At 43.2% G+C, this 24690-nt stretch overlaps 1 protein-coding gene across 1 annotated transcript in view; it reads right to left on the reverse strand.

The window, feature by feature from the left end:
- Nucleotides 1–3407: 3407 nt before the first annotated feature.
- Nucleotides 3408–24690, reverse strand: part of Cfap58 (cilia and flagella associated protein 58) — a 98435-nt gene continuing 77152 nt past the window's right edge. The window contains exons 16-18 of the mRNA XM_028874645.2: nt 11198–11317; nt 8928–9061; nt 3408–4107 (exon numbers count right to left, since the gene is read on the reverse strand). Of these exons, the coding sequence (XP_028730478.1) occupies nt 3996–4107; nt 8928–9061; nt 11198–11317 (366 nt within the window). The 3' untranslated portion in view covers nt 3408–3995. The remainder of the gene's footprint in view (nt 4108–8927; nt 9062–11197; nt 11318–24690) is intronic.

Genomic DNA, 24690 nt, shown 5'->3' on the forward strand with positions numbered 1-24690 from the left:
CCCTCTCTTTGCTCCAGTAGCAGCTAGGTGGTCATGTAATTGACTACATTTAATGAAGATATGGTATCCTGTTTTTCAAATTGTCCTGCTTTTGAAATGTCAATCTACTCAAAATTCACCGTATAGTATTTTCCTATGGGGGTCTTGACCTAGGTAAAACTTCAAATTCTGAGCTAGTCAGGAAATCAACTGAGAATTATCCACACTGGATAAATTTTTCCAGCAGAATTACCGTCATGACTAGCAGAATTGCTGCCGTCTCTTCCTAGTACATACAGCTGACACCCTCTCCGCAGCATATCACAGCAGCAAACCTTTGCTCCGAGCCATTCTTCAGAAGTAAGCACAATAAAAACACAGCTATAAGAGAAGTTGCTGAGAAGTGACGATCAGCAAATGATGGCCAGGGAGTCTCCGTCATCACGTCCCCCTATTAACAGAGAAGCCATCGCAGTTCCCCATCTTCCCAGTTGGAAGTCAATGGATAATTTAATGACAGGACTCCTCTCTCAAACTCAGAAAACCCTGGGGTAAAATTGCACAGCTGTACCATCTCCTTGTGTTGCTTTACAATGCAGAGCAGATTTGTGATTTTTAAAAGCACCAAGCCCACTGTGAGCTCACAGTTATTGCTAATGCTTTGCAAAGCTCAGTGTCTTTAACGATCCATTCTTGTACCATGGCTATGGTGGAAATACGTGCACCTAGATGGATGTTGCTTACGATACCAGGCCTTTACTATTTCCAGCCTTAACTCACCTTCCACTTGCACATAAGTACATATCATCTAGCGGGGCTGCATGTACCGCCCAGAGCCCTCTTCTATCCTGAAACATAGGCTTCCTGTTGGCCATTCAGGTGACCACCCAGGAAGAAGAGGACAGCAGAGGTTACTGGGTATTTTTCAATGGTGACTGAATGACGACAGAACATTCCAACTTCTGACGATGAGAGGCCACCTCATCTTCAGATTGTGGGGTTTTGTTTTTTTTTTTAACTTTTGTGTGTAAGTTTATTATGGTACATTGTTATTTTATGTCAGATTTTCTTTTCCCCCAGATCTTAAAAATAATACGTAGAAATTTCATAAAGCACACAATGTGGCATTTTACAGGATACTCGGTTGTAAATTAATTACCAAATCAAGCTTCATCCAGACGTTTGAATGTCACCTACCTTGTATGTGCATTTTAGAATCACCTTTATAGTTTGTAAGAATTATGCAGCAACGTTTCTTCTCCAATTCCAAAACATTGGTTATCTTTTATGTGCATATATCTGTATGTGTGTATATGCATACATATACATATTGCCCACTCTATGCCTGGCTTGTATGGTGGAACTCATCCACTCTTCAAAACAGTCCATTGTTATGAGTCAGGCTGTGAACCCAGATGTCTCCAGAGTCTTTGCCATTCTGGGATAGATCTAGAGTCACAGGTGAACCTCTTATAGAGCCCTCCCGACAGCTCAGAATGAACTTGGCCTTAGCTATACTTCAGAAAACATCTCTGCATGGATGGGAAATCCTAAGGGTTAGCTTTGTCTACACAACTTATTTCTCTGAGGGAAAATATCATCAGTGACTTTTTAGAAATGGAATTGGTTCCACTATGATTATTTTTCAAGTGCTTGGCATTAAAAATAGAGCCCTGTGCACCCCAGGCAAGGGCTTCACCACTAAGATACATACAGCCCATTCTTGTCCAGACTGAGATAGAATTTGTGATCTTCCTTTCTCTGCCTCCCAAGTGCAGGGATTACAGGCATATACCACCTTACCTAACACTACTGACTCGTATGTTCATTTGTTTGTTTTGAAACAAGGTCTCCTGTATCCCGGGTTTAAATCTGACTGGCTTTGTAGTGAAGGTTGGCCTTGAATTCCTGATCCTCTGTCTCTAACACCGGGATTACAAGCACCACAATGTCACCACAAACACCAAGGTTGCTTTCTACCTGGCATTCTTACTCTAGTCCAAATGAGAGAATGGCATAGGATGACATGACCTATCTCGTGTCCCCTTGATCTCTTAACCACATCCACTTCCAGTGGTCAACACCTGCTGCCTCTCTGTCCCAGGCCTGCAACTGAGTGACAGGGGCCTGCATTGCCTACAGGCAGAGAGAACCAGAAGGATCCCTCCAGAACAGTCCTTGACTGGTGACTAACAGTGTGAAACAATAACTGTCCAAGCTCCCTCATCCCTCATGGTCAAGCTCTGAGCAGTGACTGGAGTGTCTTCAGAGCTCGGCTGCAAGCAGAGCCAGGGTCTCCCTTCACAGAGCTTGACTTTACATGCCATCCTTTCATGGTGTGCTTCCCTTTGCTGTTTCACCTCTGTATCCTCTTACCTGCTTTTGTGGAATCACAGTAAAACACTTCCACGGACTTCTCTGTGATTTGTCAGCTTCTGGGGAACCTCACCTAAGCAATAGCACCAGCCTCAGTAGACTGAGGGGCCACAGGACATCCAGAGAATTCCTTTAAGTCCCATTTTCCTGTACCCATGCTCCTGATCATGGGAATTGTAGTCATGAACACAAATGGAACACTCAGATGTTTTGCTTACATTGTGTAGTAAGCTATCTGGTCAGGACCACCAGCTCGCAAATAATAACACAGAGACTTGCTATTAATTATGAAAGCTTGGCCTTAGCTTAGGCTTTTTCTAACTAGCTCTTATCCACCAGCCTGCAAATAATGACACAGAGACTTATTATTAATTACAAAAGCTTGGCCTTGACTTAGGCTTTTTCTGACTAGCTCTTATAACCTGTTTATATTAATCGACATTCTACCACATGGCTCAGTTACCTCTCCTATGTCCCGTATGTCTGACTTGTTCCACATCCCATTGGCATCTCTAGAACCTAGCTTCATCCCTCTGACTTCCTCTCTCTCTGCCTATCCTCTTCTGCCTAACTATTGGCCATTCAGCTCTTTATTACACCAATCACAGCAATACATCTTCACAGATGTACAAATGTCCCACAATGGTGTTCTTGTTCATTGCTGAGATACTTGCTCCTCGATAATGTAAAAAATGCAGAAATCAAGTTATTATAGGAGAGATGGCCACAGTAGTACTGAATGGACATTTAACAAGGTAACTGTGAACTAATGCCCACATAACTTTGGCTACAACAAAAAGAAGTCACAATGGATTCTGTGGCTCAACCTGCTGTCTGGCGGCCTGAGAGCCAAACAGATCCTTCTGCTGAACAACTCAACTCCACTGTCAAGCACAAGGCCTCCCAAGCACAGCAGCCGGTCCTTGCTTTCACTCCATGGTCTTGGATCCTTTGGCTCAAATCCTTATGTTAAACATTTCTCTCAGTCATTTTAAACTTTAATGACATGCTCTACCAAAGCAAAGATCAAAATCTCTACAAAGATTTTTTTTTTATGATGAAGTATTTATTGGCATTTCTCTTCAGAATAGATTTTCCTACCCCAGGCCTGAAATGACATCCCACATGGAAATCACTCTCAATACATACTTTTGAAATCCCAGTAATGTGTCCTGTTTTCTCATCTCATTCAATGACTTGTTAATGAGGAATAATTAAAATAGATTTTCACTAATAAGATGTGAGGGCATGCACTGCATTTTTTACATATAAAATATTTTTATATACAAAAATCTTCAAGTGCTCAAATATCTACAATGGGGAAACTAATACCCAAAGCTTCATCCACCCCAAGTTTCTAAACCTGCATTTCAAGTCAGTCAGTGGGACTGCAATGAAAGATCAGCTTTCCGCCAAGGGTCAGCCTAATTAAAGAGCTTCAGTTGCAGTCTCTTACTGTCGGTGTGCTTCAGGTATGACGTCATCACTCTTCTATACGAGACCTTGATAGGTGTCCATTCTGTCCCGTTCCGGAGAGCTGAGCACCAGCTTTTCTAGGTATCTGGGATCTGAGGGATTTACAGGCAATGCTGCCACGATGTTCCTGAGCTGCTGTGTTTGACCCCGCCAGCAGCTTCCCGTTACAACTTCACCTTGGATGGCTGGTTGAGGGGAAATCCACCCCCAGTAAATCGAGGGCCAGACGGCTTAGACCCTGAGAAGATGTTGTTCATGGACATTCTGTCCTTGTTTCTGTAAGAGAAAAGAGATGATTAGCTTCCCCAACATCCTTTTCCTTTCCTAAGTTTCATGTTCTGTAAGTTCCTAGGGTGAGCTAGCCACTGCAAACAACTGATTAAAGCTTCTGGCTGGAGACAAGGTGGTTGTGGAAATCTAATTGGGTGTTTTCTGACAACATGGAGACTTATGGGGAGACAATTAGATATGAAATATATGGTCCAAATATGGACAGAGGACCTCATTACAGCTCAGACACTGTGGCTTCGATGCCTTCTGACTAATAATGCTCTTCCTGTTTTAAAAATATTTGTTTAGTTCCAAAGATCAGTCAGAAAAGCCTTCCTCTTGGCGCAGATACAATGACCAATTAGTCATTTGTCACCTGGTACATTTCCAAATCCTCACAGAAAGTTGGAAATATTTACTGCATGAAAAGTATCTTCATCAAACTTGGACATATATAAAATACAAACTCTCCTATAACTCCAAACATGTAACAAAAATTGCTAGAAATAGTTTAAGATACAAGAAAATCTGGGGAGATTAAAAAAAAGAAGATGGTATTTTTGATAATAGATAAAAGGAATTCTGCTTAAAACAAATCTACAATGTATTTTTCCATCTGGATCCCTTTCATACACACACACACACACAAATATGCACACACACATGCACAAATGCATATACACTCTTGCACACACACATACATGCACACATACACACACGTGCACACACACACGTGCACAAATGTACATACACTTATGCACACATACACACACACACACACACACACACACACACGCACACACACACACGCACACACTCACACCTTTCCTGCAGAGACAGCCCAATTAAAACAAGTTCCCTATTTTGAATTATAAAGCACAAAAGTTAAGCAAACTTCTAAGACCAGAGTCAAATAGATGGGCCAAATACATATGACTGATCCTAGAGGGATGAATACCGACTTTGTGGGAAGACTGTTATCTTGCAAACTACAGGCCAGCATAAGAAGTAGAGACTGGAGGAACCAGGTAGAGGGACGTGGGTGAAACCAGCAGCTGATGAAGTATGTCTGAGGAAAATGAAAGAATCCCAAAGGTAAAATGACATGAGTTGAGTTGATATTTTCTAAAGTGTGTGTGTGATGTGTGTGTGTGTGTGTGTGCGTGTGTGTGTGTGTGTGTGTGTGTGAACATCCAGCCACAGGGAAGGCTCTGAATTATTCCATTTGGAAAGAACCTGTAGAGCACTGGTTAATCAACTCAGCTGCTCTTTGTAGAATTGATTTCATTACTGTGAAAACCCATCCTCCATAAATGGGACAAAAGCTCCAGCTTCGAGTGGGTCCAGCAAAGAGGATTCCTTCCCAGACGTTGGCAGCTTGTCTAGCTCCTGACTGGTGTTAGATGCAGGAAGCCCTCACTCCCCTTCCCTGCACCCTCTTGCCTTAAATAACCTGAATTTTCCTTTCTGAAGGAACTTAAGCTTAATGCTTCTGGCTTAGTCTAAGCTGACTAATGGGAATATGCTGTCTCCTCCGCATTATCTGTTTAATGTATTTATAGACCATTATAATGACTCCCTGCAGCCTCCCTTCCTTCCAGTGGAAACCATCTCAGCACTTTTGTTCTCACCTGCGCATATTTTCTTCAGCACCTCAATCTTTTTTGCTGTATTCCTATGAATTGTTCCCTGTCTACCGACTCATGGATACCTCAACTGAAAGGAATCTCCAGAGAAACCAAACCCAGGTCAGAGGGCTCTGAGGGAGGCCAAGCAGAGGACAGGGGAAGAAGAGCCACACTAACCGACAGATACGTCCACAGCAGAGGAAACGGCTCTGCAGCTAAAGCCTCTGTGTGCTTACCAACACCACAAACGCAGCGAGTGCAACCAAGGCACAGAATTCTCAATGATTTAAATGTGCTTCAACTAAAGAGCCATAAAGGGTATATAACCACTGAGACGGGCTAAGCCGAGAGAGAGCAGCTCATCCTGCTGTATCCAGTGAACTATGGAGTAGCCAGGAAGGTCGCAGAGCATGAGGTTAGGGGCCAGAGAGATGGCGTTGTGTAAAGTGTGTAAAGGGGCTTGCTGCCACACCTGGGGACCTGAGGTTGATCCCTAGGCTTAGAGGACAGAAAGAAAGAACTGACTTCCATAAAGTATCTTCTGACCTCCTTACCTACACCACGGCATGGCCACACTCACACCCACTCCCAAACCTCTACACACATGTGCTGTGTTGCATACACACACACACACACACACACACACACACACACACACACGATAGATAGATAGATAGATGATAGATAGATAGATAGATAGATAGATAGATAGATGATAGAGAGGTAGGGAGGTAGGTAGATAGATGATAGATAGATAGATGATAGATAGATAGATAGATAGATAGATAGATAGATAGATAGATAGATAGATAGATAGATGATAGAGAGGTAGGGAGGTAGGGAGGTAGGTAGATAGATGATAGATAGATAGATGATAGATAGATAGATAGATAGATAGATAGATAGATAGATAGATAAATGTAACTTTAAAATTTGTTTTTCAAGAGGTTAAGGTAAGTCATGAGCTATAGCAAGAAGTGAATCTGTTCTAGAAAGATGATCAACCTTTTAGCCATGCTCACTGTTTGGAACTGTGTTAAACTACACCATCAGTCTCAAGTGGAGTGTACGAACCCTCAGAGACAAATGGGATGATTTCCCTGTCATAGAAAGAAGGTATAGGAGTCTGGTCAGGGTTTTATCTTTAAAACTAAGCTTTATGTTTTACTTATTGTTACAAAATGATGAGAGTATGCATGTAGGTTGCAAATTAAAATCTTACGAAGGTAAATCTCAAATGACTCTGGAAACTTTTTTCTTCCTTTAAAAAAGTATATGTATGGATCTGTGGGAGGGGAAGAAATGATCTCAAGAATCTCTTATTGTCACAGTGTAAGCTCAAAAAATTGGTCTCAGAGTCCAACACCTTCCTCATGAGAAACCAGCCCTGCTGATATTTCAGCAGCACAACCACAAGATACCAGAAGTGGTGTGAACCATCTGCTCACTCACTATGGGAACTAGAGGTGGTGTGAACTGATCTACTTGCTCACCATGGGACCTAGAGGTGGTGTGAACCGATCTGCTTGTTCACCATGTGACCCAGTTTAACCCCAGTGTTTCTACTTCCAGACTCCTTTGCCCTGGATGGTTTCTCTCCTCTCTCTCTCCCTCTCTGTCTCTGTCTCTGTCTCTGTCTCTCTCTGTCTCTGTCTCTCTCTGTCTCTCTCTCTATCTATCTATCTATCTCTATCTCTATCTCCTCTCTCCTCTCTCTCCTCTCTCTCTATCTCTATCTCTCTATCTCTCTATCTCTCTCTCCTCTTTCTCCTCTCTCTATATATATCTATCTCTCTATCTCTCTCTCCTCTTTCTCCTCTCTCTCTCTCTCTCTCTCTCTCTCTCTCTCTCTCTCTCTCTCTCTCTCTCTCTCTCTCTCTGTCTCAGTGGTTCTGAGACTTCAATGTGACTGAAAACCACCCAGGAAGCTTTAAGTTGTGGATTTCTAAGGCTAATCCAAATATCCAGAAGTGGGGCCAGGGAACTTGCATATTTAATCAATCTCACTACAGATGCAGAGAGTCACAAGACCCACACGGGAAGACAGACTTCTCTAAATCATGGCGGTATTTCACTCCCAGAAGCTGGCATCTAAATGTGGACCAGGGGAATATTCTGATTTACAAGAAGGGCAGATTTTTACTGGCAAATGAATTTGCATCCAGTTACTTTATATGCTGTTTGCTGCTAACGGATTGTAGGCAGATGCACTCAAGCCATATTTCAGCCTGTCCCTGAGATGTCCATGCAGATGAAATACCAAATATGACTTTCAACCCGTAATGGGAGTCATTGTAGAATTAGCTGGATTAGTTTTGGCAAGGCCACACCATCAGACCAAGTTTCAAACTTCCTGACTCAACTGGGCTCCCGCCCTAATCGCTGGGCACAGGGAAATGACAGTGGCGAGGCAAAAAGAACACTTGCTTCCCAGCATGTGGGCACCCAAAACCCAAAATGCCAGGCTCAGCATTTGCGTCTTCACGTCCTTGTTTCCTGGAAGAGAAGCTGAGACCAACACCCCACCACAAATACTCTAGTCAACCGCCAACAAGGATCTCAGAGACAGTCACGTCTAAAACATAGCATGTGTCCACAGTCACAGCCGTGCCCCGCATTCAGAGAGACAGCAACCTTACCAAGCCCTGCGCCCTCTGCAGAAGTACTTGTGGTTTTAACTGTGAACAAGCTTCAGCCTAGAGAAGGCTGCTTATCGAGTCTCATCTGCAAACAGTTATTGCCTGGTTGTTGGCAAACCATGAGGAGAGTGTGTGCGGCAGGGTAAGGGGTACCCCCTCTCCCATCTGCCCCATGTTCAGTCCATCAATAAGCAGGTATTGGTGGATCCCTGATAGGTTGCTAAGGGAGGAGAGATCGTTAGATACAACATCAATTTTGATGTGTTGTGGACTTCTGGTTGTTTGTCCCATGACTCAGTTTACCCTACTGAGATTGGCAGCTCTGAGAAATTCATCAAACTTCTTATTCTTTTGACATGGGGTCTCACTGTGCAGCCCTGGCTGGCCTGGAACTATCTATGTGGACCAGTCTGGCCTTGGACTCACAGAAATCAGCCTGCCTCTGCCTCCTAAGTGCTAGGATTAAAGGCGCACACCACCACTCCCAGCTTCCTCAAATATTTTCTTAAATAAGCAGATAGCAGGCACAACAAGCCTAGAGCATTTGACTGGGTCTTACTTCTGAATGAGTTCTTTGCGTTTCTGAGCCAGGTATTTCTTCTTCAAAGTCACCAGTTCATTGCCAAGTCTCTCGATCTCGTACTTGTACTCCTGGCTCTGGGACTCGTACATATTCAACTCTGATGACAGAACCTGACAGGCAAGCAAAGCAGCATTAGTGAAGGGTGTACAGGGACATCTGTTTTAACCTGCTAACAGTCATCCCAGGGGCTAAAGGTGCAGACCATTGTCCAGGGTTAATAGTTCAACGGCACACTTCCACAGGCTAGGGCCCGTACGTGGATATGAATTGGGCTGAGGACCACTGACTCGTGATCAAGTGACACACAGAAATGAAATATCATGCCATACTTAAAAGGAGAGCTAGCAGCAACATTCAAATGGGTCCAGATGAATGGTGTAGTGTGTTTCAGGGAATATTATGAGTGGAGACAGAAATACTCCCAGACACACCGTCTAGGATAGCTCTTAGCCCTTTAAAATATATTCAAAAGAAAATACCACTAGGGAGTGAGATTCTGAGGATTACGGTAAGAGTCCTTTTGAAAGCATCTCCCCACCACCAACAAGTAGACTTTCAATTTATGTGTTTGCCAGGGTGGCTGTTCTGCTAAATGTCTATCATCCTTTTCATTGCATTCTCCGGGACTATTCCCAGGCTCACTCTGTGTCTCAGCAGTGGGACACTTTAGCTCTTAGAAGCAGGGAGCATGGGCCTTAATGTTCAATGCAAGATCTTAATGCAAGAGAGAGGCTGTAATAGGAAGCCCGGCCCCCACCTCTCTCCATGGCTGGATTCAGTGAGTGCTAAGAGGTATGAGCCACACTAGAGCAGGGATGTACTCGTCTAAACAGGGCATAAAGCATGGCCATACTCGGGTGTGCTCCCTTCCAGAATCCAGGCAAGAAAAAGCAGCCCATTGTTCTAAGGGGCATGCAGTCATTGTTTTAAAGGTATTCATAAAAGTGAGATGATCATTTTGCCTCTTTATTTGCTTCTGAACTCCTTCCTCTTAATTGTTGTGAATATGATTATGGCCATGTTGGCTGCACTGAAGAACATGATTTTCATGTTGAAAGAAAACCTGTCTCCATGGTTTGGTTCTTGGGAACAAAGACCCTGTTTTGATAATGGCATTGCTCTGTGGGACTTGCTCTGAATAACCCTGGTCCCTCTGCTGCAAGGTGCTGCCTTTTATTCTGAGCCGAAGACAAGGGTTTCCTGAGGTAAAGGACTGCTGTAATATACCACTCCTTGGGGAGCCATTGCGGACTATCCAGAGCCAACTGTGGAGAAGACAAAGGAGGCGTATACTTTTCTAATTTATACTCACCCTGAGAATACAAGAAGAAAAATATTTTGTTGCTTGAAATATTCAATTGTTTCAAGAAACAAAAGTAATCAAAACCGTGTGCCTTTTGCAAAATTCAAATTATGTCTCTGGGTCCTCACATGAAATGAGCTCTCACAGTCATTTGAAAATTAATATTTTAATTAGATTGGCTTCATCTGTCCTTTTTACCTAAAGGACACAACATTATAACATCTTGTTTATGCAAAGATTAAGCCTACATTAATAGGGCGTCACCTATTTTATCCCCAATAGGAGATACGGATTATTACCTTCATGGGGCAGGTAAATGCCAGAAGTTAGCTGAACTGCACACAACTCCACAGATGTGTGTGAGCACAAAGCTTCTCTGGTATTCTAAGAGTTGTGATTGCTCGCTCAGGAGATAAGGTTGAAAATACGGTCTGAAGATATACAGTGCTTGAGAAAGCTTTCAAGAGGCACACAGAATAGGAAAATACTCCATGTCTCCAACTGAGGCTTTTGTGTCACTTGGAAGGGAGTTTTGCCAACAAAAATTTTGCACGGTTTTATCTGCCTTTCATGACTGTTTATGTGATAAGTGGACACAAAGCAAGGCCCCAGGGACCGGCTTGTGCTTCACAAACATTTATTGTGGGTGGAAAGGAGTAGCAGAAAGCTGCTTTGGTGTAGTGGTGTGCTTCGAGTTGGCAATGGCGTTTAATGTTCTTTTCCACCATCTGGGCTGTCTAAATCGTTCTGTGACCTCCCTCCATTACGCTGTCACCGTCCTTCCTCAGCTCCTTCCTTCATGCTCATTCTCCTCCTTTTGAGATCATTAGAGTCTAAAGAACTCTGAGGAACGCTGACTTGGGAGGAGCTCGACTCACGGGGCAGCCCAGGAGTCCCCTGGAGGCAGCTGTCCTAAGGAGGGAGAGCAGGGCTTGGCGCTTACTTTCAGCTGCTTGGTCCGCTCCCGCAGTGTGTGCCGGTAGATCTGCAGCTGCTCTGCAGCCTCCGGGCCAGGCTGCCGGGCCAAGATGTGCTTCAGTTCCACATACAGCTTCTCCTTTTCCTGGGGAAAGCAGAACCGGGAGCAGAGATTAAACAGTCCGTCCAAACAAGGGGAGGGACTTTCCCCACGGGGCCCGTGGTTCAGGAACCTTCGAAGCCACTTGGCAGTTGTACACTGATGGCATTCACTCTGAAGCTGTCATACCAGCACCTGTCACAGACCTAGAATGTGCCCAACACTTGGAGTCACGTGACAAGGAGCAAGACAAACAAGATGTCCGTCTCTATCTAGACATATGATCACAGGGCAGTGTTATAGGGTCTAGTGACTACCAGAGGAGGTGGGAGAAGGCTTGGGAAAATATCATTTGAACGTCCTCTCTAAACATGAGTAGACACTTTCCCCATACAAAAAGAGAAGAGATTATTTTTAGGCCAAAATCCCATGGTAGAACCGGGTGTGGCTTTAAGAGTTCATGTGGTCTCAGAAGGAGTTACCTCACAACAGTAAGTCTGGGGGACAAGTCAGGAAGAAGAGAGAAGACCCAGATCCTAGAAAGTCTAAGCTGCATTGGGAAGCACATCTTTGGGTAGTTGGGAGCCAGGAATGAGCATGCCTGGGCTGTCTTCAGAGGGAAAGAGCAGCAGAAAGAGAAACAGACCCGGGGCCTTGGGGCAGACAGAAGACAGGGAAAGCTGAATCTCAGGTACCTTAGGAGAAAGCACAGATAGATAAGAAGATATTGCTGGGATGGATCCGTGGGCTTTGGTGAGTGATCCAACAAGTGTGGCAGGCAGGAACCCAATGACTTTTGAGTCTTTGGTGTCTGCCCCTGCATGGGGGAAGGGAGGGTCATGTGATGGAGGGAGCAGAGCGAGGCTGGAAGAGGAATAGATGTCTCAGAGCTACTAAGCAGACAGGCTGATCACACTGAGCCTGGACCATGAGGCTGAAAATACAGCCCAGAATTGGGAAGCCAAGGGCAAGCTGGACCAGAGCACCCAGCTCCCTGAGATAACTGGGATACATGGGTAGGCGTGGAACAGAGCAAGAGAGAAAAAACTGAAGGAGAACAACTCAGAGCCCCTCAAAGCCAAACAAAGCAGATACCTTAGAAATAGAAGAGATTGTGAGTAGTCATCAAATGAGACCAAGAGAAGAAACCAGAGAACCTCGAACAAACCTGAGGCAAACTGAAGTCAGCCACGGGCTGACCTCGCTCGGGCTGGCTGCAGTGACATGGGGAACCAACAGTAACCCATGTGGAAGACAGTACCTCAAGAAACGTGAGGATGTGGGGAGAGAGGAGATAAGGAAGTGGCTCACGGGATGGGTGGAAATCCCAGGAAAATGAGGGCAAGCATATTTACAGGACTAAGAGAAAGGCGTTTCCAGGAAGGAAAACTGCACCAGCTTTTCACAGCTTTATTCAACACTACACAGTAGGGAATTCTCATTGGGAGCCTAGAGCTGAATCACTGATGATGTGTTTTCAGGTCCTTAAACTAGAGGTGTTGCACTTGAACACAGTGTGTTTGCGGTATCATGTCCCAGTTCCAGATGTTCATGTGCATAGAGTTGGGGAAACAGAACAAGCACTACTGAAGGCTTGTGTGTGCTCATCAGCTGCCGAGCACTGATTTCCTGGAGGTCATTGTGCTAAAGGGAAAACCATGATAAGTACAAGCCCTCGTGTTAAATGAAACATCCAGTCAACTGGAAACTGATTTCCACCTAGAGCTATGCAACCTTGCTATTGCTATCCAATGATCTATTTTTACCGGAGCACGCAAAATCCATTTTTAAAATAGTAAAAAATCCATTATCATGGCATCGCTACCATTTAGTTAGGTTTTTCCTTTCTGCTGGTCAAATTTGAGAAATTTTATTATAAAAATATAGTTCCATCTACAGACTAGTGTTTGCGGCTTCAAAATTCAGTGAATGGAATTAAGCATCTCAATAAACACATACACCAAACCACCCAAAAGATGCCTTGTAAGACATTGTTCCAGAAACAACAAGGAAACCCTGAAGCCCATATTAAGGAGAAGACAGACAAATAGAATTAGAGAGGGGTGATTTTCCTTTGTCATATAACCCTCCTGTCACACCTTCCAATAGAGTCTTCGCAGTAAATAGATACAGCAAGCAAAGAGAACGGCGTCAGGCAGTGAGTTTATTTCCTATAGCCTCTTAACACCTTCTCTGTTGGAAAAATAACACTTCTGACAAGGCTCCAAGATTCAATTTGGAGAGGCTGAGACCTATGTGGAGAAGCCCATGAAACTGTTTTGTTCATTTCTTTCAGCTCACCTCGCTTTCTTCCAGACACACAGAGGGTTGAAAAGTAAAGAACCCCACGATGATGAAGAGGAAGCAATCTGGTTCAGGAGAGAATGATGTCTTGGCTGAAAAGATCTTCTGACTCCAAGGACCATGAACTATTTCCCATGTGTAATGTTTTTCAATTACTCGTGCTCGGCTGGGAGTCAAGAGACAGAGAAGGAAGTTTGGAGGAAGCAAATGCTGTCACTTCACCTCAAAGGAGGAAATGTCAGAGCCAATGGGGATTAATAATGTCCAAAGTCTCTCCCCAAGCATATAGCTATGCTACCCAGGAGTCACATTCTCTGGACTCAGGGGGCTTCGAGACACACTATTGCATGGAGAGGGCAGGGAATTGGGGTCAAACTAGGCTACAAAATTCCAGAAGACTTCTCAGTAACTTCAATAAAAGAATCAATCAAGCCAGAAGGTAAATCAGGTTCAAAGCCATCACAAAATAAATGTCTAGGGAAAAGATGACTCAATCACTCCGTCTCCTCTCCTGCACTGTCTGAGTGGGTCCTGCCTTTGTTCCCATCTTTTGATGCAGAGTGAACAACACCGATTTCCACCACATCTGGCTTTGTTTCTCAGAGCTATAAAATGAGTCATAATGGATTTGTCCTAAAGAATGGCTGAGCAGGAGCTAGAGAGATGGATCAATGCTTAAGAGCACTTCTGGCAGAGGACTCAGCTTCTGCACTCACGTGCCTGCTTACAACCAATCAGTCTCAGGGAGTCCAGCGCCCTCTTCTGGACTCTACTGGCATCAGCCATACTTGCACAGGGCACCTACACACACACACATACACACACACACACACACACACACACACACACACACACACACACACACACACACACACACACACACACTGGCCAAAATTCATACACATAGTGTGAAAATAAATCTTAAAAAAGAAAGAAAATGGAAAAGAAAACGAAAAGGAACCAAACAACTGAACAGCGAGGGGCCCAGAGGTGTGGAGAGAAGTGAGGGAACTTCCAGTAAAACCTACGATTCAAAACTGGAGTTCTGAGAATTAAATCACCCAAGAGAAGTGATACATATGTGTGTTTTCGGAGGGCGGAAGAAACGCCAAAGGAAACTCAGGTGCGGACACAGAGGGAAGCAGGAAGTGTGTGACCATGGTGGGTAGTGGTACGGGGGTACTGACTACCGGGTTTCAGTTTATGTGGATTTGGGTCTATACTTACAGAGGAAAACCTGACTGGTGAAACTAGTGATGTCTGATCATCATTAACAGTCTAGCCATGTGTATCATACAAATTTGTATTTGGGGAGAATGTGCTGGTAATTTAGATAGATATGGGAAGTTTGATGGATTGACAGTCTTAAGCACGATTGTCTTCCAATTTATTTCTCTCCTAACCCTCTACAAGGTCCAACCAAGCTCTTCAAACATTGTGCAATGGTGTGTATAATAACCCCATTTAGAGACAAAGCATGCAATTCTATTATAAAGAAAATCTATCTTATGCAACAGAGACTCATTAGCTGTCCGATGTGTATTGTCTCCAGAAGCCAGCAGTAGCAGAACCCAGCTGTCTCATAATACATAGCCTGTCCCTCTTCATTAAGCCACATCCATTTCTCTTTAAACCCAGTCAATTAATTTGTCACTTGGTTAGCAGCTCCGTATGTCAATGAAACATCATAAGAAAAATCATAAATACTTTATTTCCTCTCCAACAAATGGTTGCGTCTGTAGGTTTTCGTTTCTTATTTATTCAGAGTTTTTATAGTGTGCATCAACATTACTTGGCAGTGTGCTTTAGTCTTTAAGTTATTTTATGAACAGCCATACTGGAATAAAGCTAGACTATTCATACTAAAAGACTAGCTTCCTCTTTGACTGAGCTAATCTTGAGAGTAACCACACTATGGCCATGCTAGAACTGATAGTCCACCCCTTCTGTGGGAGAGATCGTTGGGCATGATAATAAAATATCGGGCTGCCAGAGGCTCCACCAAGTTACAGTGGATAACTGAGCAGTGTATTGTCTAGATTTGCTAGGTGCACTGTTAAGAAATAATAAAGGCCAGGAAGACAGCTCAGCAATTCCCAGAGTGGGTGGGGCAGCCCATCTGTAATTTTAGCACTGGGAAAGCGGACACGGGAAATCTTGCATGCGATGGCTCACTAGACTGTCACCAGGGAGCGCTGGGTTCAACTGATAGACTCTGCCTCAATGAACGGAGTGGAGAGTGATCTAGGAAGACCCCCAACTTCAGCCTAGGCACTTCACAGGAGTGTCCATATATATCTACATATGCTGTACACACGTGTGCACCCGCATACATTCAAACATGCACACACACAAGATTACACAGTACATAGATACACATGAAGAAGAAAAGGATTGAAAAAAAATTAACTGCACTACTAACTTCAAACAATGCTGTCATTACTTGGTGGCAGTCCACAACCTCCGCTGCCGACTCCAGACAAGCACTCACTCAGACCTCAGGTGTGTGTAGTTTACCTGACAGTGAGTTAAAAATCTGCATTGGGAACAGTGTGTGCTAATGAGAGTGAGTGCTGTAGGAGCGACGATTCAGAGGAAAGGTCGAGTTGCTCATGGCACTCCTTTACCTCCCCAGCCGTGGTTTTTTGATCACTGTTTATAGTCTCTGTCTTTTGCTTTGCATCTTTGGCTGGAAACAGAAGGTAGTTCACATTCAACACGCGCCTCAGTGCCTCTTCTTCCTCGGCTCGCCTACTCGAAGCAGTAACCGACTGAGAGGAACTAATTTATTCTGTTTTCATGCCAGTCTGTGCTTGGCAAAGGCCTGCTTACCCTGAAACCATCCACTTGCCTGGGCAAGAGTTGGGGATATTTGCCTCTCCTCCCCCCTCCCCACCCCCACCCCACCTCAGTGAACTAGCTGATGCACAGGAAGCAGGCAGCTTTCCTCCTGGCTAAAGAGGCACACTGATCTACCCCACCAGGGCAAAACCCACCCTTGTGGACTCTTTAGTATCAAATCCTCCAAAGACAGATGTGTGTGGTCTCCTCTTTATTCTAGGCTTACCTGGCAAATTGAAAATACAGTGAATTAAGAAATAAAAATCCTACAGCCACTACTTCTAAAAATACCTCTTACACAGAATACACAGACAGAGACATGCTGATTTTCTGTATGCTAACGGGCATCATTTATGGTCCTAACTCCCACACTTGAACTTTGTGAACCTGAGGACAAAGCTGTGACAAAGCTCTCTGAGTTCTTCACACCTACTTTCGTGTCCCACTCATTTGGGGTGCTCAGTAATTTTGCCAACTGCAATTATAGCGGTAACTCTCTGTGCAGCCCATATTTTACAGTATTCTTCAACAGAGGTTCAGCTGTATTTGTCCTGAGAATAACATCTTCCAGTAAGTGGAGCTTGCACACTGCATACGCATGCTGATGCTGTGAGGCTCAGTACTGTGAACTCAGTTTTTTCATTGTGTCTGCCTGTGCATGGCTCAGGAAATTACTTGATGGGCAATCTTGATCTCCTCATTGAACGTTTTCGGAGGTTTTTAATAGTTCTGTTTCAGACATATTTTTGAAATTCATATGACTTGTAAATGTATTCAAATTAATTGTCTCTGACAACACTACTTGAATGTGCATGTGCACACTGATCATATCAGTATGAAAATGCAAGGGTAGGTCTTAAGCTGCTTTCCTCAATTAAGTAATGTGTTGACTTTTTCACAATGCTCTTAAACACAGAAATCCTGATCACATAAATAACTCTTTTCATAATTAAAAGAAAAACACATTTTTTTGCCTCTTGTTTTCTTAGTTTCAGTTATTTCTCCATTTCCCTCACACTCATTCACAATTCTTAATAAGGTACAAAGTTAGAATTAATTTTAAAACAAATTACTTCCCCCCCCCCATATGAAGGCAAGTCCAGAACATTGCCTAATGTATCCGAAAATGCCTGTTTTCATTAGTAGGAAAATGAATTAGAAACTCTGTAAACATATTACATTTCTGCATGGCTTTGGAAAAGGAAAAATAATGCTGGTGTCTGGAGGCTTTCTTGTTTATTGGCTTTATAAGGAAGATGTCGGCAAAACTGAACCCTGGGCCTCTCTTGTTTATGATGTCATGTAGTGGCAAAGGCCCCTGGAGGAAGTACAAGATGCTAGAATTGGATATGAAACGGAATTACACAGCCTCACTCCCTGTGAGCAGAAAACTAGTCTGTTACATCTCAGGTCTCAGCTTTAGATGTGGATGATTACGTGTCTTACGAAGCATTTGAGAAATTTGCATGCTCTGACCTTCACTGTGTTTATAACAATTGGAAAAATGTTTCTGATAAAACCAACACGAATTTTCAAGAGGGATCTCTTTGTAAAGGATTTTATTTACAAAACACAAACAAATGTTTGTGAACTTCTGCACACAGTAGCTAGTCCCCTAGACCAGCCTGCCCTTCGTTGGCTGCGGCCGTTTGCCCGAGTCCCCTTTGAGCCTTACTTAGCAGTTGTTATGAGGAATTTGCTACTATTAAAGCATGATAGTGTTGACTTTTCTTAAAACCATTAAGAAAATAAATCCAGAAAAATACAAGGCAAGTAAGTATTTATCTATGCAAGACTCACACAGAGGTACCAAAGTCTGAAACGGAAGTTTGCCATCCAGTAAAGGAAAATCAAACAGCTCATTGTAAAGATTAAGGTATGCCAGGTCCCCAAAGACATGGAAGGTGTAAGTGCAGTGCATGGACAGGTTTGGCAGCAGAGGTGACATCTAGTTGGTGGGCCACAGGAGAAAGACCAGGCATGTCTTGTATATTAGTAGCCATAATAACAGAAGTAATAAGAACATTTGCATTTATGGGCCAGAAAACACCTTTGCTATCAAAGAAAAGATTTAATAGATAAAGCCCTTTGAAGTCAGTCCATTTGAAATGTGTCCATTGTCTCCTAGGGAATTGTTTCTAAAATGTACCCAAATGCTATGCAGAATTTGACACAGGGAAGATAGTTGTTACTGATGCTCTTGTTAGACTGATGGCATCCAAGCTCATCATCCTCCATAAATGGTGCCCACTGTTCACCATCTTAATCAATCATTTTTGTTTGTTTGCTGCTTGTCCCCTTGCTTGCTTGCTTGCTTGCTTGCTTTTTGATGGTAATATCTCAGGTGGTGCCTCCTCCTCTTGGGAATTTTGTTCCTATAAATCTTGGTATCAAGAAGAGAATTACTGGGTCCCAATCCTCATAGCTGGACCACTGGGTTCTAAAGACAAAGTAATAGAAAAGGGGCAGGGGGAATCAAAAGGGGTTCATGGATGAGGGTCAGATCACCAGGAGGATGAGAACAGTTCAGTCCCAAGCCCTGGGATCTTTTTTAATAGTTCTCAGTTTTCCAGGGTGGGGAACATTTTAGCAGACTCATCTCATTTTTTGGTTGTTCTTGCTTGTCTGAAAATTTCATACATTCAGGTTGCTGTCGGCACTTGATGGCATTTGGGAGAAGACTCAGTCTTCTTTAGGGAAGTGGCCCCCACCCATGCTTCAGTAGGCTCTGCAGCTATGACCGAACTGGCTGCACTGAGGGGACTCCATGGGTTTAAAAATAAAAAAAATAAAAAAAAAAAAACATATGAAGTTGGGAAGGAAAGATAGCTGAGGGGCAAGGGAAAAGTAGAAAGAGAGAAAGTGTGGCGTGTTTGATCATGTGGATTGTGTTTTAATTCAACTTAATTGACTGTTCTAGAGATTTCCCCTGGGGGCTTTACAGATGACTGTGGTTAAGAGCATTTGCTGTTCCAGAGGACCCAAATTTGGATCCCAGCACCGGTAAAAGATGGCTCACAACTGACTTGTAACTCCAGTTCTGGGAGATCCAACACTGTCTTCTGGCCTCCAAGGGTACACACACACACACACACACACACACACACACACACACACAAGCCCTTAAGATACACAGTGGAACTGTTGGGGGTTTGCTTTACTCTTTTTTAAAGGGATAAAACAGGTATTTGAAGCTATGCACTAAAACAATCTCCTTGTTCAGCACACAGAGACAAGAAGCAGCTAACGGGGAAAAAAATTGTTTAAAATAAGTCACGGCCAGGCTGTGGCGGCACACACCTTTAATTTCCAGCACTCGGGAGGCAGAGCCAGCTGGATCTCTGTGAGTACGAGGCCAGCCTGATCTACAGAGTGAGATCTAGGACAGCCAGACCTACACAGAAAAACCCCATCTCATAAAACCAAAATAACAATAACAATAATTTTTGATGAGATTTGTTTCTCCTGTAAAATTGAACTAAAATTTATTTTTAAAACTGCCTCATAACTGTTAGATTAAAGAATTTATACTTTAACTATAGCAATGTATGACTTGGAACAAATAATTAAGAAATTTACTAATAGTCATAGTTATAATAATCAATGAACCATGAACTTATCAGATTTGTATTATTTTAAGCTATTAGATATTTGTAGCAATTTCTGTGAACCTATAGATAACTAATATGGACATCTTCACTTTTATCCCTAAAATGGTACCTTCATATGGTTGATATGGACATCTTCACTTATGGTTGTAGATATGGACATCTTCACTTTCCCACGAGTACCTTCTACAATGGTGTAGATATGACATCTTCTTTATTATTTTCAAGCTTTATTTCCCCATATAAATGTTGCTTTTTTTTGTTTCTTCTTCTAGCCTCACAGTACGAGACAGGAGAGCGGTGGGCGTCTCTAAGGACGTGCAGGTGATTCTGTCCTCAATTACAAGCAGCAGGAAGCCATTGAGAAATGTCTCTTCAGCTGCCATTTCCCTCTTCTACTACAGAGTGGCTTTTCACTATTGATCTGTAATTGTTCATATATGCCGGAGAGATAAATTTTATGCCTTAACTTCCTTTATGATTTCCCTGAAGGAACAGACGGTCTTAATTTCAGTGTAGTAAGATTTAGCTATAATTTCTTTTATGGTTAATGCTTTTCGTGTTTCATTTAAGTACTCTGGCCGAGTGTTTTGAAAAGATTTCTTTCAGCAGAAATATTCAAAGGCTTCATTAATTCCTTGCAAATCTCTTTCCAGCTCCTGGATCTTCAACATTCTCTTCCATCCACACTTCTGCTTTGTTTAATCTGTTCTCTTCCTACCGGATCCTGGCTTGTCATTGACTTTGAATATGAGTCTAACATTTTCCTGGCGACACCTATGTTGGCATCATGGCACATGACATCTAATGTAAAGATTATAATTTTACAGCTGGGTGACAGCGGCACACACCTTTAATGCCAGCACTCAGGAGGCAGAGCCAGGCGGATCTCTGTGAGTTCGAGGCCAACCTGGTCTACAGAGTTAGGTCCAGGACAGGCACCAAAACTACACAGAGAAACCCTGTCTCAAACCCACCCCACCCCCCAAAAAAATTATAATTTTACCTTCAACTGCTTTGCATTGTTTTTTCATTGTACTGTTGGATTGTAATGTGAGTGCATAATCCCACTGAATGACAGATATCAATGCTGTGAGACAGGTGAGCAGGGATCGGGCTAACAGAAAGCTTGTTAGTGACTGTAAGTCATGGCATACTCAATTCCCTGAACAATATCACAATTTGAGGAGACTGGGCAAAGCATGCTAGGGGAGAAAAATGGTAAGAGAAGCCAATCCACCCCTCACACAGAACCGGTATCATAGCATGCCAGGTGCAGCGTACACTCAGCGTGTGCTATTTTACAAACTAGACATTGTGTTCCAGATGAGGAGGAGGATGCTAAGAAGAGTGATGCCTTTCCAAAGTGAAACTAGTGAGCAGTGGAGTCAAGCTTGGAACTGAGTGGCTCCAAATCCAAACAGAGTGGTTCAGATTGGGATTAAAAAAAAATGTGTATTTTCCTTGTTCTCAGCCACTCCATGGAAAAGGAGAACAATTAAAAGCAAGGCATGAACAGGAGTGAGAACATGAGAATTTAAGAGCATCCAGGGAACAGTCCAAGGTGGCTCAAGCCAGTGGGTATGCAAGAAGGGCTGTAACTGCTTGCTAGACTAGAAAGGAGGACTGCATGTGTCTCTAAGGACACAGGACGAGTCTATCAATTCTAGGCAGTAGGTAGCTATAGTGGTTTCTTGGTATTAACATTATCCTTATATTAACAACATGATATATTATCTCTGTACTGCTCTGATGAGTTATTTATATCGTGAAACATACATAAGTCGGGGCATTTCAAAGCCTGAGATTAAAGTGCATACACATATTGTATAGATGTTCTAGTATTTTCTTCTAATGTAGAGTGGGTTGTCTCAGGTGCTCTCAGATCACAGAGTGGATCTGAATGAAGACAATGCCTAGTGAGGGCGGAGAGAACAAAGAAAAGGCTGGAGACAGATGCAAGAGCGCATGTAAACGGAACTGAGGTGGTCAGCAACTGGTTGGAATGGAGGGAGGATGGGGGAGCCAAAGTGGTTCTTGCATTTGAAGGTATGGAGCTTAGAAAAGCCGCCACCCCACAAATGTTCACAGCAGGCCAGGGAGGAAGCAGTGCCAGCAGAAGAGGGTATCCGGGCAGAAAGAATCAACAGAACATCCTCACAACATGCAAGTACCCAAGTACCGAGAAATCTGAGAGCAGGATGCAGAAGAGTCTACAGAAAACATTTTGGCTTTCACCCTCATAAAGGTGGTCCTGAAGACTTAACAGGGAATGAGATCTTTCAGGGTAAAAGCAGCGTAGCTGGAGTTTTCTCTCCGGGTCCCACCAAGCCCTGGCAGTCCGACAGCCTACTTATAAAATAAACACACAGACGCTTCTGTTATTTAAACTGTTTGGCCTGATGGCTCAGGCTTCTAGCTAGCAGTTCATATATCTTAAATTAACCCATTTCTATTAGTCTACAAGTTGCCACATGGCTCATGGCTTACCGGTACCTTACATCTCACTTATCATGGCAGCAGCTGGCAGCGTCTCTCTGCCTCAGCCTTCCACCTCCTAGAATTCTCCTTGTCCCGCCTCCCCTATCCTTCCTGCCTGGCTACTGGCCAATCAGAGTTTTACTTATTGACAACATACAGGACATCCCACAGCAAAGCAGTGTTCAAGAATATGACCTGGATAATGGTCACTGCTGGAGAACAGGACAAGAAGGGACAAAAGGCTAAGGAAGAAGAGAGAAGAGGAGTTAGATAGGGAGGGGAACCTGCCAGCTTCTGAGAAAAGGGAGAAGGCGCATGTAAAGGAAGTGGATAGCTTCAAATTCAGTGAGCCTTGGGGGACTAGAGAAGCAGCTGTACTCCATTTATTTACACATTCAATCACTCTGCCACTCACACAGACTTGTGCTGCCCCCGGCACTGGGCTACACACCAGCATTATCATCTCTGCAGCCGTAGCTACCCTCAAAGTTACCAGCCATCATTTATTAAACAACTGTTCCATGCCAGTCCCATTTTTTTCCTTTTACAAATGGTATCCATCCCTTTTAATGATTCTACAATTCACCATCTTCACCTTACTGATGAGGAGATGTGACCTGAACAAGATCACTCATCCCAGAGCTGTGAAGAAAACCCAGTTCCCAGAGACCATATTCCTTCTGTGAATCAAGGAATTTGGAGTCTAATGGTGGAAAAAGATAAACAACTCCAGAGTTTGCTGAGACAAGGGAAGTTCTTGGCAATAACAAACAGGCCTTAAAAAAAAAAAAAAAAAAAAACAGATACAGGACATCTCTGAACAGAAAAGTTACCTAGCCTTTCATCACCCATAATACTCTGTCACATTCCAAGAGCGCAAGGGATCCATTTCAAAGGTCCCCTGGCTAAAACCACACATCCCTTTCCCCCTGAATCAATCTCTCTAAAACTTGTTTTTTGGTGATTTGTACAGGAGTAAGATAAGCCAGGCCACACATGTGTTGTTGGGTTCCAGGGAGTCAGGTGATACATTTCATTCAAACTCAGATTCTTTGGTCCTAAAAGCGTATTCCTCTGGCCTGCTAACTTCTCTAACTTAGAAGTATACCCCTAGACCTCCAACACCCTCCTCTCTGAAGTCGGGAGTCAAGAGTTATCCCAGGCAGTGAGCTCCACCCTGAGATGTACCTGAAGTAGGAAACACGATGGGAATTCCGGAACTATGGTTCATTTGACCTATGATATGAATGATCCCCTGGGGATTAATAAAAGAGAAGCTGATGCCAAATACTTAAGAAAGAGTAATTATGATAACAGCTAGGCGTTACTTAGCACATGCCATAAGCTCGGGAGAAACCACTTATCCATGTATCTCTCTCACATCTATTTCACTTTGTCATTGAGAAAATAGGGAGTTACTGAGTCTAAGCCATGGGTCCAAGACCACACACCTACAAAGTACAAAGTAAAGACTTGAACCCAGGACACTGATTTGCTTTGGGGCAGAAGGTTATTGAGAATTGAATCCAGAGCCTCATACTTGCTAGACAACTACTCTATCACTGAGCTACATCATCAAATTCTTTTTTAAAATTATTACCTCTTTTGAGATAGGGCCTCACTCAGTTGAACCTGGAGCTCACTTTATAATATAAACAAGCCTTGAACCTGTCATCCTCCTGCCTCAATCTCCCAAGTAGCTGGGATAACAGGTCTGTATCAGAAGGCCCATCTTTCCTTTGTGATTTTTGCCCCTTTTAGGATACTTAGTGCCATTCCTGCTTCTAGAGAGAAGCTCATCTATCATACAAGGACACTTACCCAGGAATGCCCACCCAAAACTTTTACAATCACAAAGACTGAAAAGGAAATGTCCTAAACTAAATCACATCACTGGAAAGGATGGTTATAGCAGAGATATACAATGAAATTATCTACAGCTTGAAGTGTATCCACATAGATACATCACAGAAATATAATATGAATGGGTATAAAAGGAAATGAATAATAATGTGTGTCATATAAAACCACGTGCAGATGTAAATGTAAAATACATCAAGTACTCCTATCTATTGCTGGTAGGTACATCCATTTGCAGTAAAAGTTCCAAAATATATGGAAGGATCACACATCAAATTCATGATAGTCGTTGTCTGTAGGAAAGGCAAGGAAATGAGGTTTTGA

This window comes from Peromyscus leucopus, chromosome 1 (genome assembly GCF_004664715.2).
Source record: "Peromyscus leucopus breed LL Stock chromosome 1, UCI_PerLeu_2.1, whole genome shotgun sequence".
Lineage (NCBI taxonomy): Eukaryota > Metazoa > Chordata > Mammalia > Rodentia > Cricetidae > Peromyscus > Peromyscus leucopus.